Source organism: Mus musculus, chromosome 4 (genome assembly GCF_000001635.26).
Source record: "Mus musculus strain C57BL/6J chromosome 4, GRCm38.p6 C57BL/6J".
Taxonomy (NCBI): Eukaryota; Metazoa; Chordata; class Mammalia; order Rodentia; family Muridae; genus Mus; species Mus musculus.
Window position 1 is genome coordinate 126,230,713 of NC_000070.6, and position 26,333 is coordinate 126,257,045.

Sequence of the window (26,333 nt, forward strand, 5' to 3'; positions counted from 1 at the left end):
GCATTCATTGGCTTAGACAGTAAGGGAAATCGCTTGGAGGTGGGTTTGCTTTAAAATGTTTTGGCTTTGAATTTATTACTGTGTGCATGGTGTATGTGTGGGCACATGGAGGTCAGAGGGTAACTCTGTAGAGTCAGTTCTCTCCTCCGGCAGCTTGTACTTGTACTGTAAGTACCTTCACCAGCCGGAAATAGGCCTGCTTTAGGTTTTATGGTTGGTTAATTAGGTGGTTGGTGTTCAAAGACTTAGATTTCTGGGACTGCGGCTCAGTGTTACAAGACTTGCCTGACGTGCATGCAAGATGCCCCAGATCCAATCCCCAGTACTGAAAAATGAATGAATGAATGAATGAATGAATGAATGAAAGAGAAAAAACACACTCCCAGCATTGGCAGACTTAGGCTCTCAATGCTGCCATCTTTGCTTTGGCTTTGTTTGCAGGCTGCTTAGTGGGGTGTGAACTAACCTTCAGCTTCACGATGTGAATTTCCATCACAGAAGCGGGGCTTCTCTCATGGTGCTATCATGTGGCAAATAACCACACAAGAGCAATTTAAAGTTTGCCTCACTTTCTAGCTGTTTCTAGCTGCAGGTGGTCCATGAGGTGAGGGTCACACTGTGGGCCAGGCCTAAGGCCATCTGAAGGCTGGACCGAGTCTCATAACTGCTGGCAGAGGCTTCAGTGTCTGGGTAGACAGGTCTCTTAAAAGCACTCTGATTTTTACCCAGCCTGAGTGACTCAAGATCAGGAAGGCAACCAAGACAGAGGCCTTGGCTTAGTGAAACACCATTCTTTCTGCTGTAGTCTATTGGCTACTCCGGCCAACCTAGTTACAGCTCGGGAGGAGACTGCAAGAGTGTGACGACAGGGGATGCCGGAGGGTCACATCAAACCTATCTGTCACATGGGGTTCCTTTACAAAACTCTCGGGAGACTTCTCTTCACACCTGCTGGCTGGAACTGTCACATGCACACATGCAAGCCTATCCATGACCCACAGGGCCATCATTTTTGGGTCACCGAAGTCATAATTCACTGGCCAGAGGTGGGCTAGGTGCCACCTTTGCTAAGGTGAGTTGGTACTGGGAAAGAACTTGGGTACCTGGAGAGGTCAGGGTTGTAGTGAACAGGAATAAGGGGCAGAGGGATGCTGAGCAGAAAGCCCAGCTTCTGTGATGCTCGCTGTCTGGGTAGAAACTCCACACGCACAGAGGCTGTGCCTTTCCCTAGTTCTGTACTTCTAGGTTACGCACAGCAATTAATATCTGTTGAGGAAATAAAGGAAGGAATTCATAACCAAACTAAAAAAACCATAGCACAGGGAGGCCAGGACTGCTACACCAATCAGGGTGTAGCAGCCTCCAGCCCCAGGCTCCTGAAGGTCTCAGAGCTCAGGTCACCTACTTGTACCTCTCTTCCCCCTCCCCCTCCCCCAGATCCAAGGACACGTAGGTTTGGCAGAATTTTTCTCCCTTTATTTCCGGAGAAGTTTGATCAGATGTAATAACACTGATTCCAGGCGAGGACAGGGGGCATCACCCCTGAAGCAACCAGTATTGTGTGGCCCGAGGTGCCCCTCCATTCCCAGACCTGGGTTCCCCCTCGGTTACAGTTAAATAGAGGAAGATCTGCCCAGGGAGACTTGGGAGGGGGGTTCTGCCTCCTGTACCCTACCCGCCTCTTCCACATAGCACAAGCTATTTACAGTATTCACATCCACTGTACCCCAGCAAACCAAGGCAAATACTACAAGTGGTCCTTCCCCAGGGGGAAGACCAGAGAGGCTATGAGTGTGTGTGTGTGTTGTGTATGGGGAAGATGGGTGTCCGAGCGTGTAAGCACACGGATGTACTGAGGGGCAGTCCTGCTTTCAGCCAAAGACATCACCAGTCTGTAAGGTGCGGATTAAAAACAAAGAGGAACTCTGCCCCCAGGGGTCCACCAGGCCACTTCCATCTTTGTTCTGTCTCTTTCTCTTCCAGACACCCACGAGCTGATATGGAGGAACCTTCACAGCTGCACCTCGGTCCAAGGCAATTTGCTTAAAGAACTTCTAAGGGAAGGGAGAGGGATAAAGGTTAGGCCCGGGGAGCCCCAGGCAGGGATGGGTGGGATGCAGCTGGGTGCCAGAACCAGGGTCCCTAGAGTCCCCACCTGTGACCTGTGGAGGCTGCACCACTGCTTTCTTGAGGAAGGCTTCTGCCTCTGCAAATGGGAGGAGCCCCTCTGCTGTGCGACCCAGACTCTTGTCCCCAGCGGTTCCCTTTGGGGAGAAGCCGTTCTCCTGGTGCGCTGGGAGAGGCTGCAGGCCATTTACCAGGGACCCTGGCATCTCCTTGCTTGGCAGGCTGTGGATGTAGGGGTTCAGGGTTAACACCTCACCTCCCTGGGAAGCCCAGAGGAGTCCACAGCTCTAGCCTGCAGCTGCTGGCCTGGGAGTCCCTGGGATTGGGAGCTGGTACCTCCACTGTGGCTCCTGGGGGGCCAGCTCCTCTTTCTGCATAGAATCCTTCTGTAGCCCAGAGGGCCGAGTCTCTACAGCTTTCACAGGGTCTATGGCGGCAAAGAAATGGCCATCAGTTAGGGGATGTTGAAGGGTGGAACTGGAGCACAGGGGTGACCAGGGCAAAGAAAATGCGTGGTGGCTTTACCTGGGCCGGAATTGTTAGCTGCGGTCTCCTTTGCATCCTGCTTCTGGTTTGAAAAGGAAGAGCTATCAGGTGCCAGGGCTATGTGGTCCCGTTGACCTCGGAACTGAATTCCCTTTTGGCCCAGACACAGAAGAGCCTCCCTCACTGTATCCTTCCTCGGCTCTGGAGGCTTCTCTGCAGCCTCCTTTCCTCACCCCAACTCCCGCTCCCCAACCTGAGAATCCTGACCTTGGTTTCGGCGGCTTCTGATTTCCGAGTCCTCTTCATTATCTCCTCCAGCCGCTGTTGGAGGAGGCCCCACATCAGTTAGGCTCAAACCCAGACCTAGTCCTCAACTTCCCACCTGCTGGCCCTATTCTAGAGCTCAGTTCCCTCCCAACCCACACCCGTCCTTCCTTATCCGATCTTCTACAAATCCAAGCCTGGGCCCCACTGGTTCACAGGTACAATTAATTTCCAAGAACTGGAGCTGGAGCCAGGCCCCGCCCCGGCAAGGCCCCGCCCCCAGGTCCCATCTGCCCTGGACACCTTTCTTCGCTCTTGTCTCTCCTGTTCCTCCTTCTGAAAGTGCTTTTCCCGCTCCTGGCGCTGGCGCTCAGCTTCTTCCCGGGACCGGGCTTCGGCTTCCTCTTTCTGCCAAAGGCCTCCATAAGTTTCGGATTCTCTGTTTCAGCCTTCCCTCCCAGGCAAGCCCACCGATTGCCAGCCAAGATCTGCCCGCCCGCCTGGGCACCTGCTTCTGCAGTCGCTCCTGCTCCTCCTGCTCAGCCTGCGCCTTCTCTCGAGCCTCCTGCTCCTCCCGTCTCCGCGCCTCGGCCTCACGTTCAGCCCGGGCTTCAGCCTCCCGGGCCAGCTGCTCCTCTCGCATTCGCCTGGAGGACCCAGGAAACTCAAGTTTGGTCTGCGCCTCTTCTTCAGGCACTCTAGGGACCCTCACAGTCCCCGAGGTCACACTCACTTGTCCCTTTCAGCCTGCAGCTTCCGCTCCTGTTCTTCGCGTTCCCTCTGTTCCCGAGCCTGGCGCCGCTTTTCAGCCAGGAGCCGCGTGGCTTCCTCTCGGTCTGTGGTGCCCGCCATGGGTTTGCTAGGGGTCACCGAGGGAGCAGCGGTAGGAGGGGCAGTCGGAGCAGCTGGGACAGCCGGGACAGCAGTTTCTAGAGGAAGATCCAAGACCAGGAGTTAGTACACACCAGTACAGGCCCCTCCATCAGCCCTGTGCGCCCCCATGCTTTCAGGACTTCAGCTATGCACGCATTCAATTCAATTGTTGCCATTACGGGTGTCGGAGACCTGGGAGGAGGTCCCTCTTCCTGTCCCTTGTGACCAGTGTCTGTTGGCCCACTTCCCGGACATAGGAAAAGCTGGCACATCTCTGCCCTGCCCACCCTCACTTCCTGTGTACCTGCAGGGATCTGTGTTGAGGATTGCTCCTTCTGAGGCTGGGCTGGGGTGGGCGAGGGCACCGGTGAGGGCGCTGGTGAGGCTGGGGCAGCTGGCTCCTTCTCCTCAGCGGCTCTACTCTTGCGGTGGTTTTTGTCCTCAGGCCCCGACGGGCTGGGGCTCTCTTTTGCCTCCTCCTTCCTCCGAACCCGCCCCTTGGGTGATGCAGTGGTGCCTCGGGGGGATGGTGGTTTTGGAGGAAGGGCATGTCCTGGTCCTGGGCTGGGGCAGGGGGAGGCAGGTCTGTGCCAGGTTGTAGAGGGAGAGGATGGCCGGGCCTTGGACTTAGGGCTAAGAGAGAAGAAAAGGGTTAGAAGCAAGGCAGAGCACCTGGGCAGGCACGCCCCTCCCCCAACATGCCACTTCTTTGGGGAAGTGTTCCCTTAAAAAAATATATATATCGTGTGGAGAGTGTAGTGTGCATGTGTGAGCATGCGTGTGAAAGCAACTTCGTGGAAGTGCTTCTTTCTTTCCATCTTTCCATGGATTCCAGGGATTTAACTCAGGGTACAAGGCGTGCACAGCAAAGGTTTGCTTATTGCGCCCTCTCACCGGCCTCAGCCTCCGCATGCTGCCTTCCACATGCAGGCTGGGTTGTATCCCACCTCATCACTCAGTGTTACCACTTCCTCTTGGTGCGTCTATCTCGGCTTGCAATTACAAGTTCACTCCTGAGAGATTTTGATTAACACCTGCCTTCCCCACACACAGCATGTACACTTGGTAGAGCAAACACTAGGCATGGTTTAGCCTACCAGAGTATTTTCAGCACCTAGAGCACCCGGTCAGCTGCTTACTTAGATTCTTGAGTTTTAGGGAAAGTGGGGGTGGGGGTGGGGGGTGGGAGGGGTGGAGGAAGAGGGAGAGAAGAAAAAAGAAAAAGTGAAAGCTAGGGTTTGTGGCTAGCCCAGGCTACACAATTAGTTCAAGGGCATCCAGGGCTACAAAGGAGATCCTGCCTCCTAAAAGCAAAACAAACAACAAAACAAGAGGCTCTGTTGAAATGTTTGTGTAGACATGTTTCTCAGTTGGTAGCATGCTGCCTGAGCCGGCACACAGTCCCCTAATGCCAGGACTTGGGGGGAGGAAGAGACAGAAGGATCGTAAACCGAGCTCATCACTGGCTATCGAGCTAATTACAGGCCAGTCTAGGATGTTAAGATACTTCTACTCAACAAAAAAGGGCCAGCGAGATGGCTCAGCAAGCAAAGGCGCTTGCCACCGAGCCTGGCAACCTGAGTTCAATCCCTGAACCTCCATGGTAGAGTGAGAGCTGATTCCTCTGACCTATGCATGCACACACACTGAGAAAGTGCGGTGGCACAGGTCTGCTGTAACCCCAGCAACTATGAGGACCACAGGTTCAGGGCTGGGCAACTTAGTGAAAAGGGGCGGAGCCAGGGTGGCACAGGACTCTAATCCTAGCACTTGGGAGGCAGAGGCAGTCAGATCACTGTGAGTTCCAGGCTAGCCTGGTCCACAGCTAGAGTTCAAGGGCAGCCACGGGTACACAGAGAAATCCTGTCTTGAAAAACCAAAGACAAAATACTGAAAGGACTGGGTATATAGCTCAGTGATGGGGGTGATTGCCTAGCGTGTGGGAGGCCCGGGAATCTATTTCTAGTCCTAAACTCATGTAGGTAAGAATATGGTGAGGGCTCAGGAGTTGGAGACTGTTTCAAAGGGAAAAAAAATCAAGAAAAAGAGAAATGGAGAGACAAGAACACGGAAAAATCTGCTCTTATTAAAAAGTACTTGGGAATGATTGACAAGAGTGAAAGTCCAGGTGAGGTGAGCCCCGCCCACTTGAGCTCAGCGCCCCGCCCACCTGAGCTCAGAGCCGGTGGAGAGCCGAGGTCTGATAGACGCTGGCAGCGACTGGCGCTTCTTGAGGTTCCGTTCGCGGGCCAGGGCGCTCTTTTCCTTCTCGTTTTCCCGCTCCTTGTCCTTCTTCTCCTTTTTCTGCACCTGGAGGCGAAGGATGGAAGGGAGGAGGAGGAGGAGGAGGAGAAGAAGAGGTTAGGTTAGGTTAGCAGAGCCCGCACTCCAGCCTGGAGGCAGCCTGTTCCCACCTTAGCTGTGGCCACTCACCGGCGTGGCTTCCAGCCGGCGGCGCGCCAGCGCGGGGCTGCCACCGGCGCCGGGCTTGCGCCGCTCTGGGCGCTCCCCGGACGGGGTGCAGCGGTGCGCGCTCCGAGGGGCGCTACAAGGCGTCAGGGGGCTGGCGGAGGCCGAGCGCGGGCACACTGGCACGGCTGCAGAGGGATGAGTGCGGTCGGGGTGTGGCCCGGGCGCGAGGCTGGCCCCTGCCCGGGCCCTCGTGGGGCGTCTCCCAGGGCCGCTGCCCCTACCCTGGTCCCTGCCGTTGCGGGGCAGTGTGACCGCGCTGCGACTCCGAGCCAGGAAGGAGAGGGTGGGCGTCATCAGACGATCCACAATGCTGCTCTCCCATGCGCTCAGCTGCAGGCTGCGATCTGGGGGACAACATCAGACAGAGCAGGTCAACACAAGAGGCACAGATGGTGGAGACGAGGCACTGAACCCACGATGAGCCCAAGGACTCTCAAGAGGACTGTTACCCCCACCCCAAGTCACGCGGGGTCACGCTTATTTTTTCCTAAGATCTGGTGCTCCTTTTGCAGACACAGGCAACAACACACTGAGCGAGGGACTGGGAATATATCTCAGAGGTAGAGCGCTTGGCTGTCATGCAAGAGGCCCTAGGTTCAATTCCCAACACCAGAGAAGAAAAAAATAAACCTCCCTAGGCCAACACCCTGCATCCACTTTAAGAGTGCCTCCTACCAGTCTCCCCAGATGAGAGGGCTCAAAACTGAGAGCAAAGGAAGGAGCCATAATAGGATCTAGGGAAGACCCAACTGCCCTCTCCCAGGTCCCACAGTAGGGCCTGCCTCTCCTGTTTTCATCATGCTGGCCTGCGGGAGGCATGCTTCTTAGATTTGGGGCAGTGAGGGTCCTTGTGCTCCTCCAACCAGCCGTTAGGAGTGTGAGACAGAGGCAGCTAGAGGGCCTGGTTGCCCTAGGCCACCCCACTCTGTCCCTTCAGCTGCTGGGTTATTTTTAAGCTTCAGTCAGGTGGGGTTGGTACAGCAGCTGATTTGGTTGCTAGGCAACAGAGCAACCAAATAAAAGCTGGAGAAACTTTATAAATAACTTTAACCATGGTTCTTTCATATGTAAGCACCGGGGCATGGTGGGAACGCAGGAGCTGTGCCACCTTGGTTGGTCCCAACTTTGGACCCAGCCAAGGCCAAAGCAGGTGCTCTAAAGGCAGAGATGGCAGGGTTGCACGGCCCTCCAGGGTGGAGCCAGAATACCCTCACCCTGTATCCAGGCTAGCCTGACAGATGGGGGCAAAGCCACCTGTCTAAGGTTGGCCCAGGCCAGCTAGCTGTGGTTAGAGAGAAAGCTGGTTGCCTGTTACCACCCCAGTCCCTAGCCTAACCTCTTGAGGCCCCTGCCAGGCTTTCTGTCCTCTAGGCCATTGTCCTTTGTTTCTCCTACAGGACACTGCTATGTCCTGGGAGGGTCCAGACCCAAATGCTGGCTCCCCTAAAGGGCACAGAGCCCTGGGTGGAATAGAGCAGGGCTGGACCTGGAGTCATAGGGAGAGCTCCAGGGATGAGTATTCTTGCTGAGCTCTCGGGGGGCTGGCTATAAGGGGCTCTGGAGGGGGAAGGCTGAGCCTTCTCTTACTTCTACTGGGGGAGTTCCAGAGCGTGGCAGAGGACTTTGAGAGCCGCTTGTTGATTATAGAGTCCACGTGTTTGGGCAGGTTTACTGCCGACACGGAGCACCTGCTCCCACCTGGAGGGGAAAAGACACACGGCATTAGGGCCGGGCCAGACGGGAGCCAGGGGGGGCACTGAGGCCTTCCATGCAGGATGCTCTGAGGGCAGGATGGGAGAGGAAGGAGCGGGCAGGCTAGGATGGGGAAGAGGCTCGATTTGGCCCTGGGAGAGGGAGGGGACAAGGAAGATGATCAGAAACAACCTTGATTGAGGGAGCCAATGGAAAAGGAGCAGAGGGAGGAAATGGTGGGAAACTAGAACTACAGCCTTCTTGGCCAGACCAAAGGAAGCCATTGCCTAGGGCTGGGTGCTGCACCCCTCCCCACAGCCACCCGACATCGGCACTTGCTGACACTGCCCAGCCAAGGCGCTATGGATACAACACCCACATACTGGGACAATGCAAAAAACGCTCCTAAACAGAAGACCTACAGAGCTCACGGCTGCTTGCACAAATCCACATACCCACATTTTTATCCAGACACACAGAGACAAAGACATGCAAACACAGGCATACACGGTGTCGGATGCATGCACACATGTATGTAGACATGCACAGAGAAACATGAAATAACCTAACGTGACAGTTGATGACTGCTTACCACGGGCCAGACACTGTGCTGGGTACCACATGCATGTCACCTTACTTGATCCTCCAAACATCTGCCTACAACCTTGGAGGCAAGCAGTGCTGGGATTCCCCCCATTTCACACATGAAGAGAGTGAGGTTTGAGAAGTTAAAGGTCACACAAGGTCAGAGTTTGAATCTAAGTCTGACTTAGGAGTCCTCACTGAGGTATGCAATTCCAAAACACAGCCTCACAGAGTGGGCTACACAAGACATCTATGAGCACACATGGCAGGCGAGATCCATGAAATACAGAACCTTGTCCTTGTATAAAGACAGCCAAGCACAGTGGAATGAATATACATGCCAGGAAGGAAGCAGACCAAAATCCAGAATGTACCTATTAAGAAAACTCAGAAAAAAAAACAAAAAAAACAAAAAAACTACCTTCCAAAACAGAGGATGGCAGTTCTTTTTAAGTACCAGGTCTGCAGGGCATTAAAGTCATATCAATATATGGCTTTATATATCATATATATTTTTATATATCATCAACGAACAGTAACTGACAGGAGCGAAGCATTTAGCAACTCCTAAGACGACAGAGGTTTGAGGAGCAAACCGAGTTGAGAGTATCCATTTCTGGTTTGATAGTGGAAGGCCTTAGGAAAGGATGGTCTGGCTTACAGACCATTCCAGAAGACACAAGTCACACGAAGCAAGACACACCTGGTGCAGGGAGTAGTGAACGACCGACCGCCTTGTGTATAGTGTTCCTGTCCACAGCCCTGCCCACCTACCCACCCGCCCGTCTGCCAGCACTTCCAGCCCACTCACTGGTCTTACGTCCAGGGGAGCTGTGGTGCAGGGCCCCTGCCCAGGACCAGCGCTGTTGCCGGATCTCAGCCCACGTCTTCTTCACTGACCGCTGGATTGCTGCTTCATAGCGCTCCTGGGGGCCAATGGGAAAAAGATCTGGGCTCAGGATCAGCCACCATACCTGGAGAAAGTCCTCCCCAATCCTAAGCAATTCCTGACTCACTACAGGCAACCAAAGTTCCTGACTTGGCTGTGAGTCAAGCCTATGTGTGATAGATCCCTATCCGAGTTCTTGGAGAGCTTTTTTTTTCCCCATGGACTTGAGTCACTTCCTGGGTGTATGAGTTGCTTCTCTGAGGATGGGTGGGACTCTTCTTTGCCTGGGATTCCTGGGCAGGGTCTCCCTAGTACTGAGGGTCCTGATCTTGGTGCTTTCATGTCCTTCTTGGCTGAGGCTACCAGACAGGACTGGACTATCGTGTCTTCCAAAGCCTCAACAGTGCTCAAACTAGGTTTTATCTACATGGTGGATGTGTCACAGGCACATGTGGGAGCAAATGTATCTGTATGGACATTGTCACACAGGGACAGAGTCACAGAGCATGCAGTTGGGGTTCTTAGAACACATGGGAACATGTGTGGGTGTGGATGTGCGCTACACTAGACCTGAAGACCTGTGGGGACTCTGTTGAGACTGCTAAGACCGTACCTTGTTTTTCTCAAGCTTCTGCCTCTGCCGCTCCTCCAGGGCAGCCCGGCGCTGTTCGGCTTTAAGCCGCTGCTCCTCCAGCCGTCGGCGGCGCTCCTGGAGTTGCTTTTCCCGGAGCGCCTTGGCTTTTTCCTCCTTCTCCAACCACACTGCCTTCTTGGCCGCTAAGGTGGGAACGAAGGGGCATGACCTGAGGGGTTTTGCGGCAGGCCTGGGCCAGAAGATGCTCCCAACGACAGTCGGGTACCTCAGACCTGGGCAGTCCCCTTCCCTGCCTGTCTCTGTGAAGAAGCCTCCACTCTCAAGATGCCCCGTTCGTATTTCAGAGTTTCCATGGAGACAGGCCTAAGGAAATGTCTCCCACACTGGCTGGACGATAAATGAGTTCACCAGTGTGACACCCCACCCCACCCCACCCCTGTACATGATCCGGAGGCCAACTGGATAGTTTCAACATATAGTAGTATATAGTGGTAAAGAACAGTAGTTCTCAACTTTCCTGTTGGTGAGACACCTCATGTTGTGGTGACCCCCCAACCATAAAATTATTTCATAATTATACTTTTGCTATTCTCATGAGTCATAACGTAAATATCTGATATACAGGATATTTATTGATATTCAGCAATTGGATATTGATTTTTTTGTTTGTTTGTTTGTTTTCGAGACAGGGTTTCTCTGTGTAGCTCTGGCTGTCCTGGAACTTACTTTGTAGACCAGGCTGGCCTCGAACTCAGAAATCCGCCTGCCTCTGCCTCCCAAGTGCTGGGATTAAAGGCGTGCGCCACCACGCCCAGCTACAATTGGGTATTGAGAATCACTGGCTCAGAGCACCACTGGTTCAGAGCACGGATCTTAGGTAAGATACAGGGTCTGGGCCTGAATCTCAGCTGCTCACTAGCTCTTAGGCAAGTGATGTCATCTTTTCCGACCTGATTCTTCCTTAAAATGTGCTGAGTGGACTAAGTGAGATCAGCACACACATGGTATTCCAGAAGGGTCTGCACTATTTATTCTCGGCAGGCTGAGGAATGGCGAAGAGACGATAATGCCATGTAAACACTCACCCAGGTACTTGGCCCGCTCTTCTCGGCGCTCTTTGGCAAGCTTGTGTCTCTCTCCTGCCTTCTTTACATCTAAGCAGAGGGAAGGACAGAGTCAAAAGGTCTCCTGGGGAAACTGGCTTCAGGCTTTCCCTTCAGGCCTCACCCCACCCCACCTTCCCATCCTCATCCTCACAGCAAGGAGGACTCCACCAGTGAGCAAACCACAGGGTCTGACATTGATGACAGAGGTCACACACCTTGCTTGGCAGGAGGGCTGTCAGAGGCTGGCACTGTGGTGGGGGATGGTTGGCTGCTTCTTCGAGAAGGCTTGGCCTCCCGTGGTCCTGTGGCTGTGGGGGTGGGGCCCCTGCTCTTGGCTTCTGAGGACGGGCATTCTTCCTGTGGGGGAGCTGGCTGAGGTGAGATCTGCCCTGTGGGATTCCCTGGTTCCAGTGGGAGCTGCTTAGGATTCGTGGCAGTCTTCAGGGCAGGAGGTGTGTCTGGGGGAGTGTCAGGAACCAAGGCTGACATCGGTGTTGGCGGCGGAGGAGGGGAAGGGTCACCTTCCGGAGACGGTCTTGGCTCTTGGGGGATCCTGGCTAACACAGCTGAAAGATCAGTGCAAGAGAGAAGGGAGGGTCAGAATCCACATATGTATTGTCAGTTCACACAGCAATCTGCCCTGTCCAGTGGATTCATTCATTCATTCATTCATTCATTCACTCACGGATATTCTATCCATGTGCCAGGCCTCATATATCCCAGATATTAATGGCATAATGGTGAGAGGAAGAATCAGGATTCCTGTCTCTAGGGAGCTCAGCCTCCAGGAGGGCAGACACATGGCTGCAGGGGGAAGAGCAACATACAGCATAGCTCAGCTGACATGGTCAACCTGAACACGAACAAGTGTCACTGAGCTGCTATCAGAAGGGTGAGCTGGAGTTGGCAGAGCAAGGAAAAGTGGCTGGCAGGGGAGAGCTAGCTGCCAAGGGGCAGACGGAGCACGGCGTGTTGGAAAAACAGAGAACCAGTTTATAGCACCAACTGGGCCTCTCTTTCTCTTTCCTTTTTAAACAGAATTACATTTATTCACTTATGTATATGTGGGTGTGGGTATGCATGAGGGGACATGCCACGGCGTGTGTGGAGGTTGGAGAACTTGTGAGAGTTGGCTTTCTTCTTCCACCGTGTGGATCCTGGGGACGGAACTCAGGTGACCAGGCTCTGAGGCTGGTGCTCTACCCACTGAGCCATCTTGTTGCCCATCCACCCTCTCTGCTTCGGGGCACACTCTCCAACCCAAAGTCTGGTTCATAGAGTAGACCAGGGCTGGGCACACGGGGCCAGCTAAGAGGAAGGGCAAAGGCCTGTGGGATATTTGCACTGCCACAGTCATCAGTGGGGTACACAGCCAGCTATAGATATGTCTATCTGCAACCTTTTCTTCCTACTCACCCTCAGATTTATTCCTTAAAGATATGAAGATCTGAGGCTGGAGAGCTGGCTCAGTGGTTAAGAGCACTTGCTGCTCTTGCAGAGGGCCTGGGTTCAGTTCCCACAACTCATATGGTGGCTCACAACCATCTCTAATGCAGTCCCAGGGATCTGATGACCTCTCTGGCCTCTAAAGCCACCAGGTACCCATGTAGTACACATACATAGACAAGATACTCACACACATAAAAATAAATCTTTAAAACAAAGGAAAGGAATAAGGTATGAATATCGGAGCTGGGCAGTGGGCAATGGTGACACACGCCTTTAATGCCAGCACTCAGGAGGCAGAGGCAGGTGGATCTCTGTGAGTTTGAGGTCAGCCTGGTTTATAGAGCAATTTCCAGGACAGCCAGGGCTACTCAGAGAAAACCTGTCTCCAAAACAAAACAAAACCAAACCAAATAACCAACCAAACAAAAAACCCCGCCGATATGAATCTTGCTAAACATTGTGGTGGCACACACCTGTAATATTAGGAAAGCTAAGACAGGAGGACTGCGATGAGTTCAAGGCCAACTTGACTACATAATTAGTTTGAAGTAAGCCTGTGTTAAATTCACACACCCATGCATGGTGGCACAGAACTGTAACTCCAGCACTTGGAAGGCTGAGGGAGAAGTGTTGCAAACAGGCCAGCCTAGCTACACAACAAACTGTAGACCAGCCTGCTTCAGAAAGAGAACTTGTTATTTTGCCTCCCCCCACACCCCAGCTGAGGACCGAACCCAGGGCCTTGTGCTTGCTAGACAAGTGCTCTACCACTGAGCTAAATCCCCAACCCTGAAAGAGAACTTGTTAAACGTTACACCAGAGGACAGGTAAAAAACATGTTAGCCTCATTCTAATTTTTGCCATCTCAAGACAGAGGGGAAGGCTTTTCACATGCCAAACCTCAGTTTTCCCATGCGTGAAATGGGTCCAAGGAGCCCAGTAAAGTCAAGCCTACTCCCATCTCTCTGTAGGTCTTATGTCACCTCCAGCTCTCCCAGAGAGAACTTTTCTCAGGTTGAGCCCTTACATCATCTGCAGGGACCCTCAGGCCACTCAGAGAATGAGGACACAGTATCAACAGATGGGGACAGGCAGTATCACAGGACCCCTGCCACACAAAGTCCTCTGTTTTGGAGTTCTGGCTCTCAGGACGGGTAAACTCCTCATTCCTGGGACAAATGTTTGCAGGGAGGAGACACCCCAGGGAACTGACTTTGGGATTTTAGATATCCTTCCTTATCTAGGAGGTAGGCATCTAATGGCTTGGGCTCAAAGCCAGCCGATACAAGCATGGATCCTGGCTCTCCCGAAGACTGAGTGACTCTGAACTGTTGTCAACCTGCTGTGTGCTACAGCTGCTCTTCTATAAAGCATGACTACTACTTAGGCCACAGCATTGTGAGATTAGCCATTGAGATTCACATATGCATGAATATATATATATATATATATATATATATATATATATATATATAGAGAGAGAGAGAGAGAGAGAGAGAGAGAGAGAGAGAGACTGGGTCTCTATGTAGCCCTGGCTGTGCTGGAACTTGCAAACCAGACTGTCCCCAAACTAACAGAGATCCTCCTGCCTCTGTCTCCTAAGTGCTAAGACTAAAAGCATATACCACCTTCAATATTCATTAATATTCATGTTATACTGAGTGCTTCCTACATGGAAAGCTATCCTCTCTTTACATGACCTGTTCTAACCTCACTGTTTATGAAGAAGATGTTAACATCTCTTTCACAAACACAGAGAAAGCAAAGCAAAGCACAGGCTAGGGAGAGTCCTTTTTGTTTCCTTTGAGACAGGGACTCTCTCACTAGGAGGTCTAGCCTGGCCTGGTGAGAACTGCTGTTCTCTGGCCTCCTGTTTTTCCATGCTGGGATTCCAAGCATGTGCTACCACATCCAACTTTGAGATCTTGTGGCTAGTAAGGGACCCAATGTGGATTTGAACCCAGGGTCACTGGCAGAGCCTAGGCCAGCAGTTCTCAACCTATGGGTTGTGATGCCCACAGGGGTCACATATCAGATATTTACAGTACTATTCATAACCAGCACAATTACAGCTATGACGTAGCAATGAAATCATTTTATGCTGGGGGCGGGGGGGGGGGGGACTGTATTAAAAGGTCCCTGCATTAGGAAGACTGAGAGCCACTGGTCCTGGCTCTTCTGCACCGATCTCTACCATCAGCGTAGAAGAGTATGAGGGATGGATGGTAGGCAGCTAATTACACTACCACCCCAGTTTCTACCTTCCTCCCTTCCTCTTTCCTCTTCTGCTTCCTGGGCTGCAGGTAAGAGCCCTAGCTGAAGCAATGTTTTCCCTCATAACCGTCAACCCTGCCAGGCCAGGCCTACGACAGGTGACCCAGCTCTTCACACCAGCCTCAGGTATGCCTGGTCCCTTCCTAGCCAGGTGCAAATTCCTTAACTAACTTCCCCACCCAGTACTAGTAGTGTCCACACAGTGAGGCCTGGCTGCTCACTCCATGGGGCAAGCAAAGGTCCTCCCTGAAAGGATTTACTCAGGGTCATAAAAGTCATATTTGCTGGGGGAGGATTTGAACTCAGGGCTGTCCGAGGCCAAAGCTTGGGTGGGTAAGTCTTAGCTTAAAGGCCAAGGGTGAGGCTTATGTAGGATCCTTCCTCAAGCACCTGTATGAGCTAACAGGTGTTGCAAGGAAATTGGTAGGCGGGTGTCTGTCTACACCCAGGCAAATCACACCCACCAGGTAAGACTGTGGGTATCTAAGTGGGACCCAAATACTGAGAAGCAGAGAAGCCAAGAGTGGGGCATCAGGTGCAGTTCAAGTTTCTGGCTATAGAGTGGACAGGCTGATCCTTCTGTGTGGGAACCCTGAACCTCCGATCTGAGCTTCCCGCCTCTGGGTCCTGAGTTGCTGGTACAAATGTTAACTGTGGACACCATCTCTGTCTCCTCAAGCAGCACCTACCTGTGCTGAAGAAGTCCTCCACGTCCCCTCTGCCAGACCTCTCCCAGGCCACTAAGGCATGGGCTCCGTGTCTCTTTCTTACCTGCCACACAGACACAGCCAACCCTGTGGTGCTTCTTGGAGCCCTGGTCTTGTTCGGCTACCGAGACGACACACTTCAGGGTTGGGCTCTCCCGGCTGCTTTGCTGGCTGGGACTTGTGTCTCTGGCGGCCCCTCCCTGACTCCCTAACCTTTCCATGCTGTCCTGTGCCCCAGGGCTGTCAGGCAGGAGCTTACCTTTTCTGTCCCCACACTCTGAGGTGATGTCATTCGACATCATCCCTGTGCTGACAGCAACCAAATTTGTTTCTCCAGCCCAGACATCTCCCCGGAGGGAGGACCAGTTTCAGTCCTGGAACTCCCTACCCAACACCCGGGATGTTTCATAGACACCCCACATGTAACCACTCCCCCACTTCAGGTCTCCCCAGCGCAGCTACGGCAGCTCCTCAGATCTGAGTCATTTCACACTGTCTAATTCCAGCAAATCTTTTGGGCTTGTATTTTCAGAATGTACCCCAAGTTCCATCACTTTTCACAGCCTCCCATTCTATCGCCTTGGCCCAGCCCTGTTCCATTCCTGGCTCCACCCCCTAGCTCCTGTCTCAACACAACAGCAGGGGAGATGGATTAACAGTAAGTCAGATCACATCACCATTTCCCTGAAATCCCCAACACACCCCATCTCACGAAGATGAGAACCCCAAGGGGCCACCCCATTCTGTGGCTCTCCCTCGGAAGCCTGTTACTTCTTGGGCGCCTGTCCCCCATTCCCCGGAGTTCAGACCCTCCAGCCACAGTCCCTTATGCCCCTCTCTGCCTTGGGCTGCAACTTGCAAGTCCTCTGTAGGAAAGACTGCCTCCAGATGCAACTAGGCTCATTCCCTAACCCCACCTGTCTCGTGTCTCAGTGAGGTCTGCCTTAACTACAAGCGGAGTGAGATAGCTCAGTGGGTAAATACACTTGCTGAACAAGCCTGGTAGGTAACTTGAGTTTCATCCCTGAATCCCATAGAATGCTATGTCAGTGTATGCACACATATCATACACATATAATAATAAACTATGCTCTACGTAAGCATTAAGGACATTTTTTCTCTAGGGCTTGAATCCGAAGCCGCTGACACTCTGAGCAAGTACGCTACCACTGTGCTGTGCCCTCAGATTTTGTGACTTTTATCTTGAGACAGCGCTTGACTAAGTTGCCCAGCCTGACTTTTGAACTCATTCTAGAGCCCAGACGGGCCTTGAAATTTTGATAGCTCTGCTGCTCCAGACAGCTGAGTAACTGGGGTTCCAAACCCGTGTCAGCAAGCTTCCCCTGTTCCTTTTAGTGATTTTCTAAAAATGTGTGTGCGTGTGTGCGAGAGAGACAGACAGACAGACATATGTCCATGCAGGCCATAAGAGATCCCTGGATGCCCTGGAGTCCCCACAGTTGTGTGCCAGCTGACAAGGGTGCTGGGACCAGCTCTGATCCTCTAGGAGAACAGCAGAGAGAATTTCCTACTGAGCCATCTCTCCAGTCCCCTGTTTTCTTCATTCACATTTGTCTTATTATTTTGTGGTAAAAATCATTTTATTCCGAGGCATGAGAGCGGGAAGGGGCAGAGATCAGTGAGCTCTGATGTCCCTGGCAAAGCAGGATCTTCTAGAACTGGTCACCACAGAAAGCCTCCTCTTCAGTGCAGGGTCCTGCATCATATGTGGCCTAGGCTGCTGGTGTCCACCTCGGGAGTTCCAGCCACCCTCCTGAAAACCTGGGACAACAGCAGTGCATTTACGCATTTGGCTCACAAACCCCATCTTAACAACATCCCCACTACCGGCCTATGATCCCCCAGGGGGACAACTGTCTCATCTTATCTCTAGCATCAACAGATCTGGGGACCTATATGCCCTATAAACACTTGGTAATCGACGGAGCCCCACCCTGGCAGAAAGCATGGCCAGTTCTTACCTGGAGGAGCTCAGAGCCCTGCTCTACCTCACCCACCCCTACTCTGCTCCCCACTGAACTCGCAACCTCAATGGTGTCCCACTGTCCTGAGGATACAGGTGAGATGCTGGAGCTGAGTCCCCAAGTCTGGTGAAGTCTTAAAGCCAGCTCCCCTATCCCTTTAAATCCCTGCTTGCCCACTGAACTCTACCCACAGACCTCTCTTTAAAGTCTGACAACCGTCCAAGCTCCTTCTTGCCACAGGGCGTTTGCTCTGTCCCTTTTTTCCATTGTTAACTCTTGCTTCTCCTCTGGTTTAGTCGCCATTTCCTCCGAGAGGCCTTCCCTGGCTTCTCTGAGTGGCACAATGTCCTTTACTACACACAGCTGTGGCTTCCCAGCGTCTCTTTGGAGTGCTGTCAGACTGTCAGAACCCACATCTGCTTAGCTCACTGCTCCAGCAGCAGCAGCAGCTACAACAATGCCACGTTTAAGGAGCCGGTCACAAAGAGCTTTGAATGACAATGAAATGCCACACCAGGAGGCCACCCTAGCCTAGAGCAGGTGCCTGAGAAGGAAACACAAAGAACAGATCTGCTGGATGTGGTGGCAGACGCCTTTCATTTCAGCTCTCCTCTGTGAGTTCGAGGCCAGCCTGGTTTACACGGTCAATTCCAGGATAGCCAGGAGGACTACAAAGCAAGTTCATGACAGCCAGAGCTATATAATAGAGAGTCCCCGTCAAAAGAACGAGAAGCAAACAAACAAACTAACTAAAACCAAACAGATATGTGGCTATGGATTTTGAAATGATAAACATCGAAAGGAAGAAAAGACTCTCATCATAACAGAGTTTGGGAGGCTCCCTGGACAAAGGCACTCAGGTAGACTTTCACAAAAATAATGAATGTTTACTCCAGCAGCCAAACAAGAAAAACTTCTCAAGAGGCAAACAGGACGCTTGGAACTACTTTTGTGACCTGGCAGGCTACTGACCCTGAATACAGATATTCCCTCAGAATTCTGCCAACCCTGACAAAATGTCACCGGGATGGCATTATCTGGAACAACCTGTGTTAAGCCAAATTAATTCCTGGGTTAATTATCTATACAATATGGTTGATTCTTTTCTGATTATTCACCTCAATCAAATATGATCTTAGGTTACTTAACCTTATCTTGCTTTTGGACTGTGCCAGGCTGGGAGGCTTCAGCCACTGCCAGTTTCCCTCTGCTGTGTTGCTATCCACCACAAGTATTTGCTAAGAACTGGATAAGCAGTAGATAATTTGTATTTATTTCTTGGCACAAAAAAAAAAAAAAAAAAAAAAAAACATTTGCAGGGCAAAGGTGCAGGATCTGGTTGTGTGGTGATGTCAGAAGGCCCCTTCTTTCCAGGAGCCCCTAAATGGACTTCTGACATCATTGGGGTCTGCTGAGAGATGGGGGTCAAGTCCCCAGTGGATCTGCTGCATGTGTGGGGTGCTACCCACTCGTAGTCCTTTCAGACAAGGTTTCTGCTGCCCTAACTCCGACTGGGCTAATGGTCCTTCACAGCTCTGGTCTCAGCCTCACTTTTCTGCCTGCCTGCCTGCCTGCCTGCCTGCCTGCCTGCCTGCCTGCCATCTGCACCCATCAGTGGAAAACTCACTGAGAGGCCGAGCCTTAGTCCTCTCTGTAGTACATGCAGGGCATGCCCAACAAACATAGGAACCCTGGGTTCGTTCAGTGAACACCTAAATACATGGATGGATGGACAAACGGATGGACAGATGGAAGAACGGATGGACAGACCTATGGTGGGAAACTACCTATACATTGTGTAGTCACCCAGGAATGGTAGTATATGCCTATAGTCCCAGTACTTGGTAGGTGAAGGCAGGAGACTCAAGTGTTCGAAGCTAGCCTCAGCTACAAGAAACCCTGTCTTAAAAGACAAAGCAAATGCAGAGCAGTGGTGGCGCATGCCCTTTCATCCCAGCACACTTGGGAGGCAGAGGCAGGGGGAATCTCTGAGTTTGAGGCTAGCCTGGTCTACAGAGCGATTTCTAGGATAGCCAAAACAACACAGAGAAACCCTGACTCAAAAAAAAAAAAAAAAAAAAAAAAACCCAAAACCAAAACAAACAACCAAACAAACAATAACCCAAAACAAGACAAACAATCAAAAAGCAAAAAAGAGTAGAGAGTAGGACCTCCAAGGTGCTTCCGGGCAGAGATGTCTCTCTAAACCCTAAGTGTCTGGACTGTATGAAGGCCCTGCTGTCCTCTGCCAAGTCCTAAGCTATGTTCTCTTATGTCACTCGATTCTTGTGACTACCCTAAAGGGAAAGTACTAAATATCCCCTACTCCTTCACAGGTAAGTTAACTGTTAGTCATACTGACTAGCGTGGCTGTGTCGGGGGTAGGGTTTGAACCCCGTGTTACCTGATGACAAAATCTTATGTCATGCTGTTCCTGCCTGGTGTCATGACATCCTTTCTCCAGGCTCCTGTCTGCTCCCTAAGAAGGAAGTGACTGGCTGGCTCCCCCAGGGAGGTTCCCCCACAAAAGTGAAGGGTGCAGATGGGGCAGGCAGGCCCTGAGCTAAGAGCTCAGGAATGCAGGGTAGGCAGGCTCCTGCCCAGGCTGGCCAACAGGAGGCAGGGAGTGAGGCCCCAGACCAAGGAGTGGAAGGGAGGTCCACCTCCACTGAGGCAGAGCAGAGCAGTCTGTCAAGTGAGAGCTGAGGGAAGCAGCACGTTTATCCTGGGAGGGAGGGGAGCAATAGGGAGGCTGGAGCGGGATGCAAAGGAGGCAGGACAGACAGCTAAGTTATCCAGATCGCGAAATGGCTTCTGAGGTGTCAACATTAGACCTGGCAGATGAGGACAGGAGGCAGGGAGAGAGCAAAGACAAAGAAAGACAGGTATACACATCAGAGAAAGACAGACAGACAGACAGACAGACAGAGACAAAAAGAGACACACACACAGAGACAGGAGAGAGACAGAGAGAGAGAGCGAGCGAGCGCAAGTCACAGAGACAGAGAGAACCCAAGAGAGAAAGCAGACCACATAGACAAGGGTGCACACAATGATGGGCAAGCCACTCTTGTGTCTCTCTCAGATAAGAGACATGGGATTCAGAACTTCACAGGCACAGAAATGTACACAAGGCTTGTGCCATGTCCATTAGTTCATCCTTTGTTTCCATCCTTAGGGGGTATACTATTACCCCACTTTACAAACCAGAGAAGCAGATTCTGAGAATTAAGACACTTGCTAGGGCCACACAGCTGGTGAAGGATAAAGGTGGGGTTTGCAGTCAGGTTAACTGTCCCATCTGCTCTCACTGCTATGGGACGGGGTGAGGGGTGTTCCCAGGTTTCTCCTCCTGGAAAGATCTGGGCTGGGAGAAGGTGATGGCTGGGAAGGACAACGCCCGGGGGATGCCTGGATGCTGGGCCAGGACAGGTGTTCCTAAAGAGCAGCATAGCCTGGCCTGGAGGAACTAGGCAGTTTTGTAAGCTGTACACTGGGAAAGGCCAGCCTCCCCCAGAGGTAGGAGGCAGGGTCCTGAAGCTAGGCTGAAGCTTCTGCAGCCTTAGTGAGACAGAGGCTCTGAAGGAGAGCCCTGGCAGGCCTGGCGGCCATTGTTCCCTAGCCTCCAATCAGGAGCACCCACTTCCTGTTATTTTAGGCGGCAGGAAATGACCCCATCCAGCGGCCCAGGCCGAGTCCCTCCCTCAGCCCCAGCCCATAGCCTGGAGAACTTTAGCTAGAGCTAGACTATCATTCACCACTAGAGTTCAATTTACTCAGCCTCCAACCTGACAGGATTCACAGGGAACCCATAGCGAGCGACCAGTGTCTGCCAGGAGAAACGACAGGGGGCACCGTGGACCACAAGGCCCACAGAAGGACATTTTGGAAGAGAAGTGGCCAGACCCTGTCACTGGCTTGCTTGGTCACGATGATTCTGTATTCAGATTTGGTGCTGAATCGTCAACTCCTGAGGCTGCCAGTTCCTAGCTATGTGGCTTTGGGCGAGCACCCTTACCTCTCTGGGTCTCATCTATAAAATGGGGAGAAAATGAGTCCCTCCTCATAGGGTTGTCATGAGGAACGAAGGAGAGAGGACACTGCCCTGGCACAGTGAAGGTCGTGAACAAATGGTGGGTGACAGGGACAGGAACAAGAAATGGGGGTTTAGAGAGCCAAGGAATCACCTCCTTCCCTAGGTCCACGTCTCCCCTGACAACTCAGGAGGATCAGCAATATCATGTTCCCTACTCCAAGCTCCCCATTTCCCTTGGGGGAAGAGCTACAGCTGAGAGGTGATGGAGAAAACACTGGAGGCTGTGCCCCGGGGTGCCAGGCAGAGCTACCACCAGCCAACAAAGCTACATTATCTAAGCCTGCCTCGCTCATGGACTCCCTCCCTGGCCCAGAGGGGACCCAAGGACATGACTCCCATGCTTAAGGCCTCCGTTCAAGCTCAGTCAGACTTGAGACTAACTACTAACTGCTCTGAGAGCCTCCACGCTGGTCTGGGGCCCTGCTTTCGGGCTTCCGGCTCGCTTGCTTACCTCTGCCCCACTAGTAGCCAGTGGCCATCCGCAGGGGGAGAAGGGCTAAGCTGGCCTATGTCCTTATTCCTCATTTGCATATGCGTGACTTCACATTAGAGGCTCGTTAAAGGCCTCACACTGAGCCCACCAGTCCAGTGAGGGGGACTGTCCGGCAGTGGGAGGCATCAACCATGTTGGCTGTTGCATGGATATCTGCAGTCCATTGGGCCGGTCTCCCCAACTTCTACGGGGTGTGCCACAAAGCCCATGCTCTGCGGCACCACATTGGCAGGCAACCATGGTGCTTGCCCTTCTTCAGAGAACACATCTGCTCCCCATCTAAGTCAGAATAGGTTCTGACTGACTGCATTCACCACCTCAGCGCAACCAGCACCCTGCTGTCACATGGTGGGGCCACAGGACAATGTGCAGAGACCCGAGTCCTGTTTTCTCTCCTCCTGCCAAGGAGAACTTCTCTCTTGTCCAGGTGCCCTCCAGCTCCTCACATCAGTCTAGGTGTCCCTCGCCTGGTATTCTGCCCTATTTATACCAACCCCTCCCCCTTTCTTTCTTTCTATTTATTTATTATATGTATGTATTTATTTATTATATGTAAGTACACTGTAGCTGTCTTCAGACACACCAGAAGAGGATGTCAGATCTAATTACGGATGGTTGTGAGCCACCATGTGGTTGCTGGGATTTGAACTCAGGACCTTTGGAAGATCAGTCGGTGCTCTTATCCGCTGAGCCATCTCTCCAGCCCCCTCCCCCTTTCAATTCTAATGGGGGGTCCATCTGAGGTCCTCAGACCTCTGACAGAATTAGAAATGATATCAATAAAACACAAGCCTAGGCTGGCATTGACCAAGTACTAACTGTGTGCCAGGGGCTAAGTTAAAGAGCCTGGTGCCCCTAAGGGGTCATTTCTAGCACTATTCTTACTTTCTAGATGGAAAAACTTAAGATTTGGGTTAAGAAACAGCCCCCCCCCCATCGTCCAGTGGAGGTTATGACGTGGAACTCATCGATTCTAGTGTCTACACTCTGAGCTGCTTCCCAATCCCCGCCCTCCCCCACAGTTCACGCCTCCCCACTGGCACCAGTTGTAATGAGCCTAACCACAATAATGGTAATCACACTTTAAGGAGGGTGTCTGGTGCCTGCATGCCAGCTTCCTTTAGGTTCATCATCGCCCATCGACCACAAGAGGCTCACAGCGCAAACCCTGATCCATGTTTTCCCCGGGGAACAGAATCCCTAGGTCCAGGGCACTAGTCAGGAAACAGCTGTCTGGGATTTCCATCCAGGCCTTCTGACTCTAAAGGGGATGCCACCCTTGTCCCCTTACCCCATGCTGTCTGTTACAGCTCGGTGTACAACTAAGCACCTGAAGAAAGCAGGGTCACGTCACCAACACTCAGAGCCCTAGACCACTGCCCCATATTCTCCCCGGACCACTGCCCCATATTCTCCCCGGCGCATACTATGGGCCTGTCATTTACTCTCAGGAAGTCTTGGCTTTGGTCACTTTCAGATTCTCAATGTATAGAGAAACAAGGCATGATCCTGACCCAACCTGTCCTGTAACTCCATCTAGATCCCTGTGAATAGAAGAGTTTTCTCATCCAGACCTCTGCATGTGGCCTTCCGCACTCACCTAGGCCCTCAAGTACAGCCAAGCATCCCACCCCTGCCCCCATACACAGTCTGGGCCACTCATCCAAGTGCCCTAATTATAAACCAGCCCCGGCTAAGGCTGTGTCCCTGCCCTCATTTGGGCTCTCGTGCACACCCCAGTGCCATGAACTCTCAGGTGCAAAATACCAGTAAGCAGATGGCTAGACCAGGCTGGGCCTCCCTAGGTGTCCCCTCTCAGGCTCCGTGGAACCAAGACAAACTGGACCACCCTCGTTGCCAGCACAGTCTGTAAACCTCCAGAAGCCCACCAATCTCCACCTACATGTCATAGATCCCCACCAAGCACCACGAAGACACAGGGAGGAGCCCACCCACAGCCAAGCAGCCCCCACCTCATCCTGGGTGCTCTCCACCCCTATAGATGCTCTCAATCCGGGGCTCCACACCCCAGGGGGCAGGGAGGTGACAGGATTAGGCTGGGAACTCTCTGGAAATGTGGGGATGACTGTGTGAGTGGATCAGGACTTGGGTCCTCAGTAATCAAGCTTTTCCCTCCCCTTCCAGGAAGAAAGAGTCCTCCCTCCAACACGGGGCCCAACCAGAATTCTGTCCCCACCCCCTCGTCAGCTGCTCCCAGATAGAATGGGGTTTGCAGAAGTCCAGAACACTGGTGGTTGGTGGGGTGAGGGGTGGAAAGGAGAGCTTTGGTGGTCTAGGGCATTGAGACTCTGTGTGTGTGTGTGTGTGTGTGTGTGTGTGTAAAGCATCCAAAAACCCTCAGTCTGAGGGAATGATGTGGCATGTAGGGAGTGCCATCCTTGAGCGGTCACCTCATTCTACAGAGTCCGGCCCAAAGAAGTGACGTGGTGCCGGCAGACCTCTGTCACTCCTGTCCCAAATCAGACTGGGTGGGCTCTGAAGTAGGCCTGGCTTTTGGGAAGGCGGCCCACTCCCCAGCTCCCACCCGCGCCCCAAACAATACCGCCTCCCCCTCCCCCTCGCCTTTATCCGGCGGGTTACTTGGCAGCCACCGCTAAAGACCTCCCCCTCGTCTCCCTCCCCTCCTGGTCGGCCCACAACAGCAACAGGCCCTTTGCGCGGCAGCTGGACGGATGGGGTGGGGGCGAGGTCTGGGCCAGGGCCTGGGCGTGGGGGTACGAGGGCCTAGCTTCGGTATGCATAGTTCCAGACCTGAGAATCTGGTACCCTAACACACATATTAAGACTAAGGTCACACGTGCCCGCGGAGGATGGAGAAGACAGTAGCTCCAGCTCAGTAAAAGAGGATCTTCAGAGTCTGGGGTGGATCTCGAAGGAGAGTGGGGGTGGGGACGAGAGGATAGCACCAGGCTGCGGCAGAAGGGTCACCCCATCGAATCCCTAGCCGGGTTCCCACGGATCCCGATGCCCCGTGCTTCCCGGCGCGGAGGTTGGGGGGAGGAGGCAGCTGTCAGAAGATGCGTCCGTGGCCCGGAGCCTCGGCAGCGGCCACAGCCTTTATTTTTAAACTTCTAAGTGGTCAGAGGGCGCGGGGGGGAGGGGTCCCCGCCCAGCCGCCAGCCTCATCCTCGGCCGCCCTGCGGCTACTCGGTCCCCCTCCGGGCTCGCTCTTGTGTGGCTCCCGGCTTACCTGCGGGTGCGCCCGGGCCGGGCTCCACACGCGGGCCACTCTCCATGGCTGCGGCGTCACTGGAGGTTTTGGGGGAGGGTCTCAGCCGCGACGGCGGCGACGGCCGGAGGCCAGGACCAGGGTCCCGCGGCGCATCCCGCCCGGCCCGCCCAGCGGGCAAAGACCCAGAGGCGGCGGCGTTCCGAGTGGGAGAGGTAGAGGCCGGTGGCTAACGAAGCTCTGAGTAGCCAGCTACCCGAGGTCGGTCCTCCGCGACCGCGATTCTGCTCCTTTGCCCCGCGCCGGCCCAGTCCTGGTCGCGGCCCAACCCTATTGTACCGCCCGGGCTGGGCCTGGCCTCTCCGAATGTACCAAGTGCGCGGGGGATGACCGCCCCCGCAGTGATGGAGTACGGAGCCACCACGGGCACAACCAGAGGGCTCCGACACCGCCCTGCGATGCAGCTCCCGGAACTTCACGATGCTCCTTCTGTGGTCGCCGCAGGGCGGACGCCGAGCTGGGGGCACGCTGCTGGCCACACTGACTCCCCCTGCGGCCGCGCGTTGGTACGTGCCGCGCGCCTGAAGACTATGTAGGGAGCTCTCGGGTGACTCACCGGCCGCTGGGACTAGGGGAGTGGGGTGCTGGGTTAGGATCCCCTATTCTCTCTCTGGATGCTGGAGGCTCTAGCGTGCAGTCTAAATTCTCTCCCAAGCCTGCCTCAGACAAAAATCTTTATTGGGGGGGGGGCGTTGCAACGCCTGAAGAACGGTCTCATGGAGACTCCTAAAAGGGCTATCCTTTCTCTTTTCTGGTGATGGCTGCGAAGGCGCTTTTCCTCTTGCACCCTAGGGTTGGTGTCTTCTCTGTTTCTCTGGGAGTAATTACAACCCTGTAAGGCGCTTTACTCAGGTCTCTAATCTGCTGGGGCCCTCCCTGATCCAAACTGGGTGGTCCTAGCCTAGAGCCTCCCCTACCTTCATCAGAAGACCCCCATCCCCCGCCCCCACATCTCTCCAGAAGGATTTTTCTTTCCTACGGCTCGTCGCG

The 26,333-nt window shown here is 53.2% G+C and overlaps 1 protein-coding gene across 8 annotated transcripts; it reads right to left on the reverse strand.

Moving 5' to 3' along the window:
* Positions 1–1,454: 1,454 nt before the first annotated feature.
* Positions 1,455–25,607, reverse strand: Map7d1 (MAP7 domain containing 1). 8 transcript variants are annotated; one of them, NM_001347198.1, is made up of 18 exons: positions 25,305–25,607; positions 11,305–11,655; positions 11,069–11,137; positions 10,002–10,165; positions 9,311–9,425; positions 7,810–7,920; positions 6,444–6,566; positions 6,184–6,347; positions 5,921–6,060; positions 4,055–4,383; positions 3,611–3,806; positions 3,386–3,524; positions 3,181–3,285; positions 2,881–2,934; positions 2,653–2,695; positions 2,464–2,554; positions 2,156–2,349; positions 1,455–2,054 (listed from the first exon to the last, which is right to left on the reverse strand). In NM_001347198.1, the coding sequence occupies exons 1-18, from the start codon at positions 25,348–25,350 to the stop codon at positions 2,044–2,046; spliced, it is 2,445 nt and encodes an 814-aa protein (NP_001334127.1). In that variant the 5' UTR covers positions 25,351–25,607; the 3' UTR covers positions 1,455–2,043. The 8 variants fall into 8 exon arrangements, with proteins under 8 accessions (NP_001334127.1, NP_001366020.1, NP_001139442.1 ...); NM_001379091.1 differs by having other exon boundaries at positions 9,320–9,425; positions 25,305–25,592; NM_001145970.1 differs by lacking the exon at positions 7,810–7,920 and having other exon boundaries at positions 9,320–9,425.
* Between the last annotated feature and the right edge of the window lie 726 nt (positions 25,608–26,333).

Excerpts from the sequence above, each read along its gene's own strand:
- Map7d1 (NM_144941.3), bottom strand. The coding sequence starts at position 25,350 with ATGGAGAGTGGCCCGCGTGTGGAGCCCGGCCCGGGCGCACCCGCAG. Across the intron at positions 11,138-11,304 it reads CAGCCCTCCTGCCAAGCAAG|ATGTAAAGAAGGCAGGAGAG; the intron begins GTGTGTGACCTC and ends CCCTCTGCTTAG. Across the intron at positions 7,921-9,310 it reads CTCCCCTGGACGTAAGACCA|GTGGGAGCAGGTGCTCCGTG; the intron begins GTGAGTGGGCTG and ends TTTCCCCTCCAG.